Source organism: Armigeres subalbatus, chromosome 1 (assembly GCF_024139115.2).
Source record: "Armigeres subalbatus isolate Guangzhou_Male chromosome 1, GZ_Asu_2, whole genome shotgun sequence".
In the NCBI taxonomy this organism is placed as follows: domain Eukaryota; kingdom Metazoa; phylum Arthropoda; class Insecta; order Diptera; family Culicidae; genus Armigeres; species Armigeres subalbatus.
The window spans coordinates 88,205,676-88,225,021 of NC_085139.1; the positions used below are offsets into that span (position 1 = coordinate 88,205,676).

The 19,346-nt window shown below is 40.8% G+C and overlaps 2 protein-coding genes across 5 annotated transcripts in view; one reads left to right on the forward strand and one right to left on the reverse strand.

Annotated features, from left to right (window-relative positions):
- LOC134227912 (tachykinin-like peptides receptor 86C) overlaps positions 1–19,346 on the forward strand; it is a 421,610-nt gene that overhangs the window by 219,360 nt on the left and 182,904 nt on the right. The window lies entirely within an intron of this gene.
- LOC134227904 (phenoloxidase 2) overlaps positions 14,633–19,346 on the reverse strand; it is a 44,097-nt gene continuing 39,383 nt past the window's right edge. The window contains exons 4-5 of the mRNA XM_062709611.1: positions 15,264–15,445; positions 14,633–15,194 (exon numbers count right to left, since the gene is read on the reverse strand). Of these exons, the coding sequence (XP_062565595.1) occupies positions 14,749–15,194; positions 15,264–15,445 (628 nt within the window). The 3' untranslated portion in view covers positions 14,633–14,748. The remainder of the gene's footprint in view (positions 15,195–15,263; positions 15,446–19,346) is intronic.

Genomic DNA, 19,346 nt, shown 5'->3' on the forward strand with positions numbered 1-19,346 from the left:
TTGTGTATACAAAAAGTATGGGTGAATTTCACGGGGAAATGTAAAAAATCATTGGAACACAATTTTGGGTCAGCTGTTGAGAAAAACAAAACAAAAGCAAAAAATTGATCTAGAGTGCGGTGCTGCAAATAGTTCATTGTGACATTTGCAACACCCGGGCAAAGCTGGGTTTCTTTTGCTAGTCTATAAAATAAAAATGAGTTCAGGTTCCCTTCCTGACGATTTAACTCGCGAACGGGTTGACCGATTTGCAAGATCTTGATCGATTCGTTTTGGGATCCGCAAGGTTTGTATATACAAGAAGTTGGTGAATTTAACGGGGAAATGTAAAAAAAAACATTAGAATACAATTTTGGGTCAGCTGTTGAGGTAAACAAAACAAACGCACGGAAATTGATCTAGAGTGCGGTGCTGGGAATAGTTCATTATGACATTTGCAACAGCCGGGCAAAGTGGGGTTTCTTTCGCTAGTTTTTCTAATACATGTATGCGAAGAATAGTGACTAGTCGATAAATTAATCATATTCCTTTTATTCACTGAGCTGAAAGCGGTAATAAACACAAAAATTTAGCATGTGTTGCACACTTTTATGCCCTGTCAAGGAACAAATATTTTTTGAGATTTTTGTAGCATGCTATTCATCCTTCGCCTTCATATAGATATTGAAAGGGGTAGATATGTAAACATTGCGTGACATCTCTCACTGAAAATTATAAATTGCAGTACAGGTCCAGTGCTGATGTAGTAGAGTCCAAACAATACCATTACGTGCGTCAGCTGCTATAATATCAAACTTCATCCGGCACTCGATATGTTTCTGAGAGCGACGACTTTCTCCCAGTATCAAGCCAAATTAATGCTTCAGACAGTATCTATTCGGTTTTATGTTCAATCATTAATGTTCATTCTACATTACATACACTTTAAGCAGGCCTGAAAAGTTTCCACTTTTCGTTTCAATGAGACCAATTAAGCGTAAATCTTTTCTCTAGAATTAGACTGGAAGATAAACGAAAATCTTGCCTTAGATGAATATAATTTTTCGTATAATTTTTTTTACCACTCACTCACTTTTCGCGAGAGCTGTATGGCCGCGCCGGGATTTGAACCCAGAATAGTAACAATAGGAGCCGTAAGGATGCGCTTACTCTAGCCACACTACCACGCTATCTGTATGAAAGCATTAAGTTGTCTGTTTCACATAAGCTACTACCATTTGCATTGATGATGCCACGAAAATACTCGAATATGATAGCCAAAGAGCACACCAACGCACAACGCATCCGACAACAGTTAATGGACTTTTTTCAAATCGCAAACAAGTGCGGTGGATAAAACAAAGATGTAGGGGGAATGACGGCTTTGGCAGATTTTGTTCTATTATTGTCAGGGTTTTTTTTATGACAGATTATTCTCAAATTTGGCCTAAACATTCTTTGCATATCAAAGTATATTGTGGCCAAATTTCATGAAATTTGGTCGACAAAAACCCCCCCTAACAATAATAGAACAAAACCTGCCAAAGCCGTCTTTCCCCCTACCTACATAAAAATTTCCAAGGAATCGATTGCGCTAGGTGTCGTAAACCGCAGATAACGGCAATGACCTATGACAAATAAGTTACATATAACTGTTTCATTTTCTTTTTCAAACAATAATATTCACATTCAACAATCAAATGCGTATACGTAGAAGCGGTCAAGAAATCATGTAAAACACATAGTATCTATCAAAAGCAATATTCAGGTCCATTTAACTCCAATTCCACTTGCCTGCACAAACTGATAGTCAGAATCTGGGAAAACGAACAGCTACCGGAGGAGTGGAAGAAAGGGGTTATATGCCCAATCTACAAGAAAGGCGACAAACTGGAGTGTGAGAACTTTCGAGCGATCACCATCCTTAATGCCGCCTACAAAGTGATATCCCAGATCATCTTCCGTCGTCTGTCACCATTAGTGAACGAGTTCGTGGGAAGTTATCAAGCCGGCTTCGTTGACGGCCGCTCGACAACGGACCAGATCTTTACTGTACGGCAAATCCTTCAAAAATGCCGTGAATACCAGGTCCCAACGCACCATCTGTTCGTTGATTTCAAGGCGGCATACGACAGTATAGACCGCGTAGAGCTATGGAAAATTATGGACGAGAACAGCTTCCCTGGAAAGCTTACCAGACTGATCAAAGCAACGGTGGATGGTGTGCAAAACTGTGTGAAGATCTCGGGCGAACACTCCAGTTCGTTCGAATCGCGCCGGTGACTAAGACAAGGTGATGGACTTTCGTGCCTGTTGTTCAACATTGCGCTAGAAGGTGTCATGCGGAGAGCCGGGTGTAGCAGCCGGGGTACGATTTTCAACAGATCCAGTCAATTTATTTGCTTCGCGGATGACATGGACATTGTCGGCCGAACATTTGCAAAGGTGGCAGAACTGTACACCCGCCTGAAACGTGAAGCAACAAAAGTTGGACTGGTGGTGAATGCGTCAAAGACAAAGTACATGCTTGTGGGCGGAACCGAGCGCGACAGGGCCCGCCTGGGAAGCAGTGTTACGATAGACGGGGATACCTTCGAGGTGGTCGAGGAATTCGTCTACCTCGGATCCTTGCTAACGGCTGATAACAACGTTAGTCGTGAAATACGAAGGCGCATCATCTGTGGAAGTCGGGCCTACTACGGGCTCCAGAAGAAACTGCGGTCGAAAAAGATTCGCCACCGCACCAAATGTGTCATGTACAAGACGTTAATAAGACCGGTAGTCCTCTACGGACATGAAACATGGACAATGCTCGAGGAGGACTTGCAAGCACTCGGAGTATTCGAGAGACGGGTGCTTAGGACCATCTTTGGCGGTGTACGGTGTGTGGCGGCGAAGAATGAACCATGAGCTCGCCCACCTCTACGGCGAACCCAGTATCCAGAAGGTAGCTAAAGCCGGAAGGGTACGATGGGCAGGGCATGTTGCAAGAATGCCGGACAACAACCCTGCAAAGATGGTGTTCGCTTCCGATCCGGCAGGTACGAGACGACGTGGAGCGCAGCGAGCGAGATGGGCAGACCAGGTGCAGAACGACTTGGCGAGCGTGGGGCGTATTCGAGGATGGAGAGATGCGGCCTCGAACCGTGTATTGTGGCGTCAAATTGTTGATTCAGTGTTATCTGTATAGATGTAGACTAAATAAATGAATGAAATTAACTCCAATTCCCCAACACAATTTTGCAAGTGTTTTTAGATTTAGCATTATTTTAAATTGTAATTGGTTGGTAAAGTGTGTAAAAGCGGCTACCTTTTACCAAAGCTGTTGCACCACCAATGAGCTGGGAACCGGTTTCATAGTGCTGGGCACGATGCGCCAACGTGTGATTGGGTGGCAGCCAACGCAAGGATATGCAAGCTGATTATAAAAGGCCGATTCTTCAACTATAGCATCATCAACGTGCACGTGCACACCAGAAAGAAGCGTTCTACGCACAGCTAGAGGAGACATAGGTCGGATGCCCACTGCGGAACGTCAAAATCGTCATCGGCGACATGAATACACAGGTAGGAAGGGAGGAAATGTGAAGACTGGTTATCGGACCAGATAATCTGCATACCGTTGGAGTTGGAGAAACGGCTGAACAGCTCTTCGGTGCCCTTAGAATCGGCAGCGGTGATCATGGCGACCTGGTTTCTTGCTTCGGGTAATGTAGGGATCAACAGTTGATATGTCAATTTGATAGCGAAAGCGATAGCCATGGCAGACTATTTCATTAAAACGAACAACTTACATGATCGATCGGTGGGGCTGAGACCTCTGGAAAGAGCGTCAGCTGGATTGTAGACTCCGGGAACGTGTCTCCAGGAATTTACATCAGCAGTCGCTTGGATTGTGAACACCCTGTTTGCCACGAATGTTTTCCAACGAGTTGGGCGGGATTGCAGCCAGGAAGGACGTTCAAAGCATTAACGTGGAAAAAACACTTTGACTGGCTTTCTAATGCAACTTTGCACCTTCTTGTAGCGTTTGGTTAATAGAACTTCCCCGCACAGCTCGAGACGGGCGATGGTTCGAAGCTTGGCTTGCGGAGCAACTTTATACTTCGTCGTCAGTAGTCGCGCTTGTATTCCGTTGAAAGCAACGCGTACCGTAGGGCTTTTACGATGCATCGGAAAAGAAATGTAGTTGGACAGGAAAACACACATTGGAATTCGTATATTTGACAGCACTTCGATTGTACTGTGGTAGGTTTTCCACTCAGTTGAAGATGTAGGGGAAGTGGTCGATCCCACTCGAAGGAATGTCCTTCGTCGGTGTGCAAGGCCCATAGACGCTTCATAAAAAGCATGGTTTCGACCATGACTGGTCCACTGAAGCCTGCTGGATCGAATATCACGGAAATGTAGGACATAATCTTCCACTTGGTGAGAACAACAGCTGGTAATGGAAGCTGTACCTTGAAGCGTAGCATATACTCTGGCTTCCTGACTAGTCCGAGAACGTTAACGGATTGCTCGTCCTGCAGGTCGTGAAACAGTGCAATGGCTTAGTATTCTTCAGAAACCCCTAGCAGCACACATATCCCACATAGGTTTATGCAACTCATATTTGACCAGATTCAGTCACAAAATGGCTGCAAAATGGTGGGTTGACATCAAGGAAGGAGCGCCCAACAGAGCTCTTTTCCCCACAAGTTCCAATCTCACGTTTGCACAGGTCGTCCGATGACAAAAGACCGCCAGCTAGGGGTTGTGTACTTAGCTTGTAGTGCAGTCTGGGCACTGTTGTCCTTCTGACATCAGCTAGAGTGAGAAGGTACGCCTCGAGCGTCTGTTCACCAGGAGGTGCGGCTCAAACAGCGTCTGCCTGGTACCCAGGGGCTGATTAACGAAATGCTGTATCGCGTCAGCTATACCTAAGGTGGCAGCCCTATCATCGCGATGTAGGTAACGCGACCCCGGTAAGGTAGCTTACTGAAGCCTCTCAAATACCACGAAAAATGGAGATAGAAGAAAAAGAGAACGTTATTTTTGGCAACCGACCCGGCAACGAAATAAGGACTATGATTGGAAATTCGGTGCCTGGAATGGCTCGCGAACTGCAGAAGGTTGGAGTGAACGTGGTCGCTATTTAAAAAGTCCGATAGCCTAGATCCGGAGAACGTGAATTCCGAGCCGTGGGAAACGACCAACACTGCATTCAAGTATAACATCTATCACAGCGGCGGAAAAGCAGAGCATGGAGTTGGTTTCGTAGTGATGGGCAAGCAAATGCAGCGAGTGATGCGGTAGACACCCATTAGCGAACGAATCTGTGTGTTGAGGATGCAGGGCAATTTTTTCAATCACAGCCTTATCAACGTTTGACAAACGATAAATCCGATGACTTATAGGACACGTTTTATGAATGTCTTGGAGTATCAGAGAGTGACAGACGAGAAGAACGTTGCCAGAAGCCGGATGTTGGTGTCGGGTACCCGATTGAATAGAGATCGGTACAAGGAAGCAAGAGCAGCCAAAAACGAACCCATCGCAGGAAGAAGAAAGAATATGAAGAACAAGTGATTAGCGAGGCGCAAGAAAAAATGGAGCAGACTGATATGCGGAGGTTTTATGAGACTGTCAATGGCGTGCGGAGAAAGACAGCGCCATCTCCCGTCATATGCAACGATCAAGAAGAGAATTTGCTGACAGATAAAATCGAAGTGGTTGCCAGGTGGAAGCAACACTTCGAGACTTTGTTGAATAGTGGAAGCAACGGTGCATCGGTGAACAGAATAAATATTAGCGACGATGGTCAAGCTAGATGAGGTTAAAAAAGCTATTAAAGAGCTGAAAAACAATACGGCTGCGGGGAAGGACCAGCTCCCGGCTCGTCGGTGAATACCAATCAGGTTTTCGTGAGGGCCGATCAGCGACCGATCAAATTTTTACCCTGAGACAAATCCTTTCTAAATTCCGGGAGTACAACTTGCAGACACATCATCTGTTGCGGAGGCGAGATATTTTGTCAGTTTTACCGACTCTTACAGCAGCAGCAAGACAGTACTTTGTCGTTCGTCAGCTAAAAAGCTATAGTTTTATTAATTAAAAACTGCTTTACAAAATACCTTAATTACTTACAAATTCGGTAAATCTGTTCCTTCGTTGACAAACATCATCGCACTACTTCTCTAATTTCTCTTACTTGCTATACAGAATGGACCTTGAAATAGGGGTGCTGATGATTCAAGTTACATGCGCTCGAATTAAGCTTACGTTTCGTAACATCATCTGTTCATTGATTTCAAGGCGGCGTACGATTCAGTGAAACGGAATGAATTATGGCAAATTATGCTTGAACATGGTTTTCCGGCGAAACTGATACGGCTGATTCGTATAACGTTGGACGGATCTAAATCAAGTATAGGGTTGCGGATGAAATATCGATGTCATTTGTTACCTTAGATAGATTAAAGCAAGATGATGCACTCTCGAATCTACTTTTCAATATAGCGCTCAAGGGATTAGGAGGCCGATTAGGAGGGCTGGTGTGCAAAGAAGCGGTACCATTATCACAAGATCACATATGCTCCTGGGATTTGCGGACGATATCGATATTATCGGGATTGCTATCGATATTATCGTGCCGTGGAAGAGGCCTTTGTGCCTTTCAAGAGAAAGACAGCGAGGATTGGACTCACGATCAATACCAGCAAAACGAAGTACATGGTCGCTGGCAATCAACGTGGGTTCATTAGTAGTGGTGGTAGCGAAATGGTGCTAGATAGTGAAAAATTAGAAGGAAGCTGATCGGAGAGCTTTCGGAGTGTTTGAGCATAAGGTGCTTAAGGTGTATAAAGGGCTGTATATTGTTAAGTTTATACAACACGACAGACTACGGTGGGCTGGACACGTTGTTCGTAGGCCGAAAGAACGTCAAGCGAAGATAATATTTAGTAGAGAACCCAGAAGAGGCTACAGGCTTCGTGGAAGGCCGCGTACACGATGGCTTTTTGTAGTTGAAGGGGACCTGAGGGCGCTCAATGTTCAAGGCGACTGGAAGCGATTGGCCCAGAATCGAATCCAGTGGAGAAGGATACTCCATTCGGCGTAGATTCATCGAAGAGCTGTAGCCCATCAAGTATCAAGTAAGTGGATGGAAGGTGTCGTGTGTGTGGGCAATATGCTGGATTGTATAGCAACTATCGCACAATCACATTGCTGAACCAAAGAGGTGAACCAGCGTCTAGGCTGAAAATCTCATTAATATAGAAATAAAAAAAAAACATTGCTGAACGCTGCCTGCAAGATACTCTCCCAAACTTTATGACGTCGATTAGGATCAATTGCAAGAGAGTTTGTGGGCAATACCAGCAGGGTTTCATGGGCGAACGCTTCACCACGTACTAGGTGTTCGCCATTCGCGAAGTTTTTCAAAAATGCCGCGAATACAACGTGCCCACACATCATCTATTGATATTGGATAAACTGACACAGTGGATCGAAGCGACGATGGATCGGGTGATGTGCGTAGTTCGAGTTCGAAACGTGCAGAGGGTTACGGCAAGGTGATTGTCTTTTGTGCCTGTTATTCAACGTCGCTTCGGAAGGGGTAACAAAGGCCAGGGATTGACTCGAGTGGTACGATTTTCACGAAGTCCGTCTAGTTATTTGGTTTCGCCGACGACGTTGATATTACGATACGTAACTTTGAGAAGATGGAATAAACCTACACCAGATCAGGCTAAAGAGGGAAGCCAAGCGATCGGACTCGTCATCAATACGTCGAAGACGAAGTATATGATAGAAAGAGGCCTCCACCACGAGTTTGTATAGGTGGTAACGAAATCGAGGTGGTTGACGAATTCGTGTATACTTAGGCTCATCGGTAACCTCTGATAACGATACCAGCAAAAAAGTTTGGAGACGCATCGTGGCAGGAAATCGTACGTACTTTGGACTCCGCAATAATGGAGCACCGAAGAGAGTATTCGCTACGGTGCCAAACTGACTATCTACAAAACGCTTGAGTTCTCGACACTTGGAGTTTTCGAAAGGATAGTGTTGCGTACCATCTCTGGTAGGGTGGAGATGACGGACGGTACGTGGAGGAGGCGAATTAATCACGAGTTGCATCAGCTGTTGGGAGAACCACCCATCGTTAACTCCGCGAAAATCGGAAGACTGTGGTGGGCCGGGCACGTAACCAGAATGTCGAACAGTAACCCGGTGAAAATGGTTCTTAACAACGATCCAGCGGGAACAAGAAGACGAGGTGCACAGCGGACAAGGTGGATGGATCAGGTGGAGGACGATTTATGTATCGCACATGTCACTGCGGCCTGAGGCTGGTAATAAATAAATAAAACATGTATGAAATAAGGCAATGGAAAATTGACGAATCCAAGAGATAAAAAGAAGAAGACATGCGATGGTGAGAAACAACAAAATTGTTCATGGCGAAGTATACGGTGGTGATTTTAAAACGCCCGTATAAAATTCTAAAGGTATTCTAATTAAAAACTAATGAATGTAAAGTGCGAGAAAAATAAAAAGCTAGATTTAGAACACATTTTTCCAAAAAAAATTTTTTTCTTGTAATGCACCAAAAATATAGATTTCCATTTTTCACCATTTTGAACACCTTTAGAATTTTATACGGGCGCCGTATACTTCGCCATGAACGATTTTGTTGTTTCTCACCATCGCATGTCTTCTTCTTTTTATCTCTTGGATTCGTCAATAAGGACGATAGTGTTGTTTAAAAAACACTACACCACCACTACACGCAACACCTAATCTAAGAGATAAATGCATGTATTAGAGCATCATTATCGGTAGCGAGCATTTTAATCACCCGCGCAGCGCTTTCATTTTAGTTTCGTCACTCGTTTCCGTATCGGTCACTATTTTCGGCTCTCAATTTGGTTGCTGTATTCCGTACGGGTGACGTTTGACAGTTGACAGTTCATCAAATAGCAGCGCTTTTATCGCGCTACCAAATTTGGTCACCTGTCACTGACAGGCTGTCAGTCGCGCTATTGTTATAGCAGCGTGTTTAGTAGCGACCGGTAAAGTGTCAAGTAATGATACTGCGCTGCCAAACGGCTTAAACTCACCACTGGTAATCTTGCTCTTAGATAATTAGCTAATAAAATTGATGAAAAAAAACTTACGGATAGTAAGAGATGAAATGGAAATACACACACAGTTAAATTTTATTTGCTGTTTTTGCAGATCTTCCATATATAGAAGATATTATAAAATTAATTTAAATATAAAAAAGCTCAGCAACTGAACAGATGATCCAATTATAATTGCCATGCCCAAGGTGGCATACGAAGTGGTTCTACGCCCCAACAAAAAAAAAATCGACCCAAAGCCAAGGCGTATTATGGATATTTATCAATAAGCTTCTCCTGAAATGTAAATGGCAGAAATGAACGAACGAAATAAGCGTGACAAAGCCATTCGAGGAAGTTTATTTCATCTACTCATAGCTGACCTGGCGAATTTCGTCTCGACAAAAATATAAAAACTGATTGCAATATTTCCCAGCATTCATGTGCTATGGCGGATAAAATTTGCATCAAACATTCGAAGTTGACAACAGAGCGAACTGTGATTGAATAATAAATTCGATCGAAATGATAACTTTTATTAGGTTCGCATTACCTAACGTAGGGGAACTGCTCCGTTTCCATCTCACTGAACTGTTTATCTCATTGCGAATTAAAGAAATACAGCACCAATTTCGTCGCTTCTTTTCGCTCACCTCACATCGTGAAAATCATACGACTACGCTGCGGTGTAGCACATAGCTCGGCGAAAAAGACTTTTGATAGTGATCAGATCGACCAGTTTTTTGACGTAGGACTTACGTCTCTCTTTATACCCGTAATGCTGGGTAGATACCTCTTCGTGGTGTGTTACGGGGTAAGTTCTACCATGGTCACATTGCCAGCTACAGGCACATCCTGACCCTACGAATACCTTCCCACTATCCATCTACTTATACTTATTCCTTCTCTCCCTAGTAACGGTACAGACAAGCGTGGCCAGGAATAGTAATTCTAATGCTTTTGTCATTTTTGTCACAGATTGAAATTAAGGATTACACCCACCTTGATTTCTGATAGCAATCTGAACAGAGATTTCAAAGGAAACATGAGTATCACTAGTTTCCAGTCCACGAAATATACCGGAGCAATGCCATGCTTTCGTGTTTTTATATATTCGTAATATATTTATTTTCCATATTTTATTATACTTATTTTTCATATTTCATTATATTTATTTTTCATATTTTTACATTTTATTTTTTTTTAATTTCTATTTTTTTATAATTTCATATTTTACATTCTATTATTTTTGTGTCTTAAAATTTTCATATTGTTATGTTATAATATTATAATAGTTTCATATTTCTTTAAATTTAACATTTCACTTTCAAATTTGATATTTTATGTTTTATATTTTTGTATTTTCATATTTATATAATTTCATGTTATTACACCTTCATATTATAATATTTTTATATTATCATATTTTCCTTACTCTTATATTTTTTCTATTTTTATAGTTATATACACATTATGATGCCTTTTTATGCTTTCACATTTTTATACTTGTATACGTTCATATTTTTATACTTTTGTATTTTCATATATTTGTATTTTTCGTATCATATTTTCATATTGTAGTTTGAAATATTTAATTTTCATATTTTAATTTTTTTGCCTTTCTTATATTTTCATACTTTCATGTTGTTATAATTTAATTAGCATATTTACATATTTCTGTATTTTTATTATATTATTTTTTATACTTTCATATTTCCAGTTTCTATATTTTCGTGTTTTAATATTTTTATATTATCTTATTTTCAGATCTTTATATTGTCATATTCTCAAAATTTAATACTTTAATATCACATTTTATATTTTAACATTTGCAATATTATCATATTCTCATGTTTTTATGTACTCATATTTTTGTATCTTCATTTTTTATTTTCATGTTTTCATATTTTTAAATTTTCATATAGCAATTTTTATTCTATTATTACACTATATTTTTATGTTTCTTATTTTCATATTAAAAAAATCATATTTTTATGCTTTTATATATTTATATTATTGTATTATGTACCTTCATACTGATTTAACGTTTTTATAGCCCACTACAAAACATCCCAGGAAGGAAAGCTTCACAACCTGCCATGTAACCTTTACGTAGACGACTTCCTGGCACATAAACTGCTATCTGATTCTAAATAATAAATAAATTCTTTACAATTTCCAGCTTCTTCTACAAGAGATGTACATCCCGAATTAACTTCGGCTCCTAGTTGTACTCTACAAATATATATATAAAATTTGAAATAATTTCTTATCATAATGTTATTAATTTCACTACATATTTATTTATATACAATTACCAAAATAAGAACTTAAAAAGAACGCGGTGCGTATGGTACGGTATGTCCACGCATCCTTCAACCCCTGTAGATTCGTGATATGTATCATGTTGAAGTGACTACTTGAACACGATACATCTCGAAGAATCATCTCTGCGGCAAACACAACGCAGTGGGCCTGGCCGCTTTGAAGTTTATGTCATACCACTGGTATGCTGTAAGCCTCAATATTGACAAGAAAAATTATTGGGCGTCATCTAACTCAATAGTTTTCCAGGATGCTTTCTTTGTACTGGCTGCGTTTGTGTTCGATTAGATTAGATTAGATTAGTAGGACTTACGTCTCTCTTTACTATACCGGGTGTCATTTCAAAATATTCAAATCGACCGCGTTACGCTGTGTTGAAAGATTTTAAACGTTAATAGCGTTCGTCTCAGTGGACGAATTTCTGTGGTAAGCCCCTCAATCGACAGATTTCAAGTATGCCTTTCATGTCCATGCTTGATAAGACCCGAAAAACTTGTTTCAATAGGCATGAAACTGTTTTCAATGAAAAACATTGAGATCAAGGGAACCTATAAATATGGGTACCGCATAATTCTTGCATCATTCCATTACCACGTTCTGATTGGTGCAGACACCAGCGAATGAGCAGCCGCTGGGTCTGCCGAGAAGCCAACGCGATTTTTTCCTTTCATTCTGACCGGGACAAGCGAAGCAACCGCATCAACGATTGAACAGCACTCACACCTTTTACCTTACCACACCTGATCGAAGCCACCATCATCAGCCGAAACCTAGCCAGTACAGCAGCAGTCCACCCTACAGACCCGACAAAGCAGCAATGCTGAGCAGATACCGGCAGCAGCAGCAGAGTCGAGCCGAGACCGGCCGGCATCGGTGATGAGCCGAGACAGGCTGAAGAAAAGCCACATGATGCAGCATGTATGTCAAAAAAAACGGTTCTTCAGAGAGCCAATGATAGAGATCAACATCAAAGCTTTCAATTCCCTTCGGGATAGAAATTGCAGGGTTGTTACGGAGATCCTGAAATATTTTCCGCGCCAAATCCGCGCCGACTAAAATCAAATCCACGCCATTTCCGCGCGACATGAAAATCCATTCTGCGCCAAATCCGCGCGACCCAAAACTAAATTCTAAGCAGATACACGTTAAATATCAATGCATTGATCAATGCAATATTGGCATTGATAAAAAAATATGTAGAAAAACATTGTTTGATACTGACCGCACACAAATGATCGTCCCATGTTATGAATTCTAAATCTTATCACCCGAAATCCCATGTCCGGGTGTTTCCTTCCTTCTACTACTAACAATGTTGTCTCAGAAAAGAACACCCTACTTCCCACCTGAACTGCAATTCTAAGCTCGCTTGCCCGGCTTATTGGCCTGTATCAAGCGAAAAGTCCCGTTAAGAAATAGACGCCAGCAGCGAGCAACAAGCGTAAAAAGAAGAAGCCCTTCTCGAACGCGTTGATGATGATGACGCTTTGGCTGACAAAGAAGCGGGATACAAGACACTAGCTGATTGGCCCACCAATTGGGAAGCAGAGAAGATTCAAAATTAAGTAGTATAAAAGAAAAGTGCATTCGTTCGCAGAGCATTCAGTCTTTTTTATACCATCACTAAAAATTCGCGGTTATTTGAAAAGATCGTTTTCTTACTTTTTGCACTTAGCCGAAGCAAACAGCCTTTTTCAAGGCTCTAAGAGTTATTTTTAACTTTCTCTATTCTATTCTCCTTCAGTCGCTATAGCACGGGTTAGAAGGCCCTTCAGTGGAAGGGCTGAGATACAGTCTACATCCCCTGCGAGGCTTCAGGCAGTCCTTCAGTGGGAAGGTTGCCACTGTCGAGGCTAATATTTCATGACCGGACAGATTTTTTTTTGATGATTTTTGTTCGAGGTAGATTTGATTTCTGTGTCGGTTTGATGAGAAGATTTTGCCAAGGTATGCAACGCCGATTATTTATCCAAAATAGTTGATGTGAGAAATTTGGACATATTATGTATCTTAAAGGCATGGTCAAGTCAAGTCCTACGTCCACTTAGCGGTTATGTCACAGACATTACTTACTGTTCGTTTTTTTTTACTTCTCTAGACTATGCAGATTTGTCATTTTTTCTAACGATTACAAGACATACGAAGTTTTCCAAAATCACGCGAGAAATGTACTGCCTATGATCGCATATTTGTAACAATCGACAAAAGTAGGCATGGGAGAAATGGAACGATGAAGTTTGTAATATGCATAAGTAGGGGAAGGGGGGCAATATGCCCTAGCTAAGCAAACACTGCTCTATTGTCTTACTTGTAACGCTATTCATGGGTATTTTTACATTATGCATCAGTTAAACAAGATAGCTAGTTGATGCCATTCAAAAATTGTCAAAAATCTCAATCATATTGATTAATATTCACATTTCAAAAAAGTGGTGATATTTTGTTGCCGGAAAACTCATGAGGCAAAACGCCTTTCAGCTGGCGGCTCCTAGGGAACAAAGTACCACGCGTCGGCGAATCAGCATTCTAGTATGGATAGTCCGTGGAGACGCAAGTACTTTGTAGGTTATTGTCACTAGGGCGTTTTGCCTCGCCAAAATGTTAGATGTTTCTTCAAAATGTGGAAATTTTCGGTTTTTCCAACCTTCCCATGCACTATTTTGAAACTTTCTTCGCCTATCCTACATAATTTTAGATCTAGTTTTGTTACGGACATATTAATGACGGTAAATATGAGGGAAACCACAAAAGGCGTTCTGCATCGGGGGGGCGTTTTGGGGCCTGTTCCCCTATGCAAATCTCATTGATTTTCTAAAAAATCACAAAAATTGCACAAATAATTTATCCAGTTGGAATCTTTGGTAGAAACATTTCCATTACTTGGTATTTGAATGCCATCTATTTTCGAAAAAAAATGTACACAGCACATGGCGTACCGGCAATAAAGTTTTCCAGTGTTACGGTTATGCGGTCACTTTGCTTAATGTTACAAAACAATTTGGTAGTTTTTTCGAGTTTATTGGAACAAACTTTCTTATTTCACCTGGTCAGATGGAAGAACTAGCAATTTGGAGATGATTCATGAGCTTATCTCAAAATCGACAAAAATGCAAATGTTACAAATATGCGATCATGGGCAGTGTATAATTCATATAAAATAAACATCAAGTTGATGTTCAAAGGATTGGTTCAAGAAGATTGAAAGAAAGTTCACATTTTATTACATAGGTACTTTATTTGTTGCTTCACAATGCAAGCGAAATATTTCTTATTTATTGAAACTCAATTGAATAGACATGGAATCCCCAGCTTACTACAGTATTCATTTAGCGCCTACCTATGTCCTCGGTACGGTTTTGTCTATATGAATTACATTCACCGATTGAATTGCCATGTTCGGTGTCACAAAATTAGCCAAACGATCAACTCCGGTCCGGGCGAGTCGATCGAACGGGTAACCCATAGCCTTGTGGTCCGGATAGAGCCGATCGCGAACTCCACAGTACGATGCCGCATCGTTGCACGTACCGACCAGATCCTGCACGACTCGATCCTCCTCGTAGTTGGACACCATCACGAACAGATCCGTGGGGAATCCCTCCGGCAGTCCCTTGGGAACCAGCATATGGGCGGGCCATCCGCAGCCGCAGAAATTGAACGCTTCCTCTTCGGGGGTGCCCGTTTCCGGACGTTTCTCGTCCAGATTGCGGAACGTGCGCTCGAATGGGATGGTGACGGTGGACTCACTCGAACGGCGTCGGATGCGGTTCGAACCGGGGCGTACTGTGCGAATAGAATAAAACCAGTTCAATGAGGTGATCTAGGATTACTGATTTCGGGGTATGCACTTACGTGCCACTAGGAACTTGTCCATTTCGACCATAAACAGGCGCTGATCACGGAATACCATCGGTTGACCACGTTCGTCGTTTTTCGGTGCCATGAAGATACGTACGAATCCCATCCGTTGAGCATCAGAGGCGTTCTCGATTTGAATGACGAACTGAAACGGAGCGTGCTGCAGATGGGTGAATCTGAAGATAGATGAAAAAACGACACTATTAGATTGGATTTGATTATCCTGCTTACATCGAGGCGGATATGTTTAGTGCCAATTTGTTGTCAGTGATAATGGACGGAAGTGATGCTACTTATAATATGACTGCAAAAAAAAATCGTTGCGTTGGGTAAAACTTCGAAATAGTTTAGCGGTAATTTCCTCCCTTAATGGTAGATTGGCTGTATCTAATGCTCAAATTGTCATACGGATTATGGGAACAGACATACCACTAACAGCTTCCAACTGCATACAAACCGTTTTCCGACATATGTTACGTAGAAATGCAAACCACTTCACCTACTATAGAAATTTCATCGTCTTCTCAAGTGGAGAGAGTGAAACTTTTTCAATTAAGAGTAAGGGCACCACTGCAGCAACCTTTCTGTGTATGTTCATCAAACTAATTCACAACTTTAAATAGTTTCTTCAACGTGCTTCTCGCCTGAGGGGTTTTGCCATTTGACTGCCCTCCAGCGAAGAAAATATTTGTCGATATCGTTGTCATCGATATCACGTCACGTGTCGGCATGTGTTGAATAACTCAGACTTGACCTGGTGATGCAGCCCGTAGAATTTTAATGTTACCTACTTAGCAACAATCATGTAGGTATTTGCAAAAAAAAAATATATATATCAATTAATTCGGGTTTGTGCTTTCATTTACTGGCTGGAAATGTAACCCAGATAAAAAATACAATAAAGTTGCAATAAAATACCATAAAAGTACAATACATTTTATTGATGAGCATTAAATTCTATTGTTTTACAGTCAAACCTCCATGAGTCGATATTGAAGGGACCATCGACTCATAGAAATATCGAGATGTAGAATAGAAAATCCTTGAAAAGCTCTTTGGAGGGACCATCACAGTAACCCAGAAAATATTTTTTAGTATGGAATAATTTGCTTCCATGAGTCGATATTGAGTCATAGAACATCGACTCATGGAGGTTTAACTGTATTTCATATCCATTAAAGTGCCATATTGTTGTTCCAATCTATACAATGAAGTCTATCACCAGTAAAATGTTGGCAAAAGAATTACAATAAACTCAATTGTAATGGGAAAAATTTGTTCGAGAAAAAATCGATTATTTTATTGTAAAGATACATACCAATAACTATTTTCTATTGCTATCACTGCTATCAAGAACGAACTTTTTAGATAAGGCCCGGAGACCCATGGTGTTATACACAAATCGATTCAGCTTGACGAGCTAAGAATACGTCTGTCGGTCCTTGTGCGTGTTTGTGTGTGTAGTGTATATGAGTGTGAAGGACTTGTTTTTACTTTCTTTTACCTTATTCTTTCTTCCTTCTTTATTTTTCTCCTTTCTTCTTCCTTCTTCCAGGTTCCTTTTTGCCTTTCTCGTATACAAAGTATACGTAAAGGCTATACTGCCGTTATACGCATAACTGTCCCATGTATATAGGGAATCCCAGCAAACATGGGACAAATATACGTATGACGGCAGTATATGTTCGCTCCAAAAACGAACTTTTTATAGGAGGCCCGGAGACCCATAGTGTTATATACCGATCGACTCAGCTCGACGAATTGGAGTGATGTCTGTGTGTGTGTGTATGTGTGTGTGTGCGCAAAAAGTCTAGCTCACTTTTTTGGCACTTTTCCTCAATCGATTTGCTCGCAATAAGTTGCATTCGACGCAGAATCCTGTCCCATTGTTTCCTATGGACTATGGGCTTAGAAGTTATGGCCAAAATACTTTTTTTTCATAAAAATGCACATTAAAAAGCCTAGCTCACTTTTTGGGAACTTATTCTCAACCGATTTGCTCGAAACAAGTTGCATTCGACGCAGAATTCTGTCCCATTGTTTCCTATTGAAAACTGACCCGATCGGACTATGGGCTTAGAAGTTATGGCCAAAATACTTTTTTTCATAAAAAAGCACATTAAAAAGTCTAGCTCACTTTTTGGGCACTTATTTTCCACCGACGAAAAAACCTGTCTCATTATTTCCTAATGAAAACTGACCTGATCGGACTATGGGCTTAGAAGTTATGGCCAAAATACTTTTTTTTCATAAAAAAGCTCATTAAAAAGTCTTGCTCACTTTTTGGGCACTTATTCTCAACCGATTTGCTCGCAATAAGTTGCATTCGACGCAGAATACTGTCCCATTGTTTCCTATTGAAAATTGACCCGATCGGACTATGGGCTTAGAAGTTATGGCCAAAATACTTTTTTTTTCATAAAAAAGCACATCAAAAAGTCTAGCTCACTTTTTGGGCACTTATTCTCAACCGATTTGCTCGCAACAAGTTGCAATCGACGCAAAACCCTGTCCCATTATTTCCTATTGGAAACTGACCTGATCGGACTATGGGCTTAGAAGTTATGGCCAAAATACTTTTTTTCATAAAAAAGCACATTAAAAAGTCTAGCTCAATTTTTGGGCACTTATGTTACCAATGTGGTCACAATAAGTTGCATTCGACGCAGTATTCTGTCCCATTGTTTCCTATTGAAAATTGACCCGATCAGACTATGGGCTTAGAAGTTATGGCCAAAATACTTTTTTTCATATAAAAGCACATTGAAAAGTCTAGCTCACTTTTGGGCACTTATTTTAACCGATTTGCTCGCAACAAGTTGCAATCGACGCAAAATCCTGTCCCATTATTTCCTATTGAAAACTGACCCGATCGGACTATGGGCTTAGAAGTTATGGCCAAAATACTTTTTTTTTTTTCATAAAAAGCACATTAAAAAGTCTAGCTCACTTTTTGGGCACTTATTCTCAACCAATGTGTTCGCAACATGTTGCATTCGATGCAGAAAATCCTGTCCCATTGTTTCCTATTGAAATCTGACCCGATCGGACTATGGGCTTAGAAGTTATGGCCAAAATACTTTTTTTCATAAAAATTCACATTGAAAAGTCTATCTCACTTTTTGGGCACTTATTCTCAACCGATTTGCTCGCAACAAGTTGCAATCGACGCAGAAACCTGTCCATTTGTTTCCTATTGAAAACTGACCTGATCGGGCTTAGAAGTTATGGCCAAAATACTTTTTTGTCTTTCTCGTATACAAAGTATACGTAAAGGCTATATGTTCGCTCCAAAAACGAACTTTTTATAGGAGGCCCGGAAACCCATAGTGTTATATACCGACCAACTCAGCTCGACGAATTGGAGTGATGTCTGAAAACTGACCCGATCGGACTATGGGCTTAGAAGTTATGGCCAAAACACTTTTTTTTCATAAAAAAGCACATTAAAAAGTCTAGCTCACTTTTTAAGAACTTATTCTCAACCGTTGCAAAAGTTGCAATCGACGCAGAAACCTGTCCCATTGTTTCCTATTGAAAACTGACCTGATCGGACTATGGGCTTAGAAGTTATGGCCAAAATACTTTTTTTCATAAAAAAGCACATTAAAAAGTCTAGCTCACTTTTTGGGCACTTTTTCTCAACCGATGTGCTCGCAACAAGTTGCATTCGATGCAGAATCCTGTCCCATTGTTTCCTATTGAAAATTGACACGATCGGACTATGGGCTTAGAAGTTATGGCAAAAAAAAATTTCGTGTAAAAGCACATTAAAAAGTCTAGCTCACTTTTTGGGAACTTATGTATTCTCAACCGATTTGCTCGCAACAAGTTGCATTAGACGAAGAATCCTTTCCCATTGTTTCTTATTGAAAATTGACTCGATCGGACTATGGGCTTAGAAGTTATGGCCAAAATACTTTTTTTCATAAAAAACCACATTAAAAAGTCTAGCTCACTTTTTGGGAATTTATTCTCAACCGATTCGCTCGTAACAAGTTGCATTCGACGCAGAATCCTGTCCCATTGTTTCCTATTGAAAATTGACCCGATCGGACTATGGGCTTAGAAGTTATG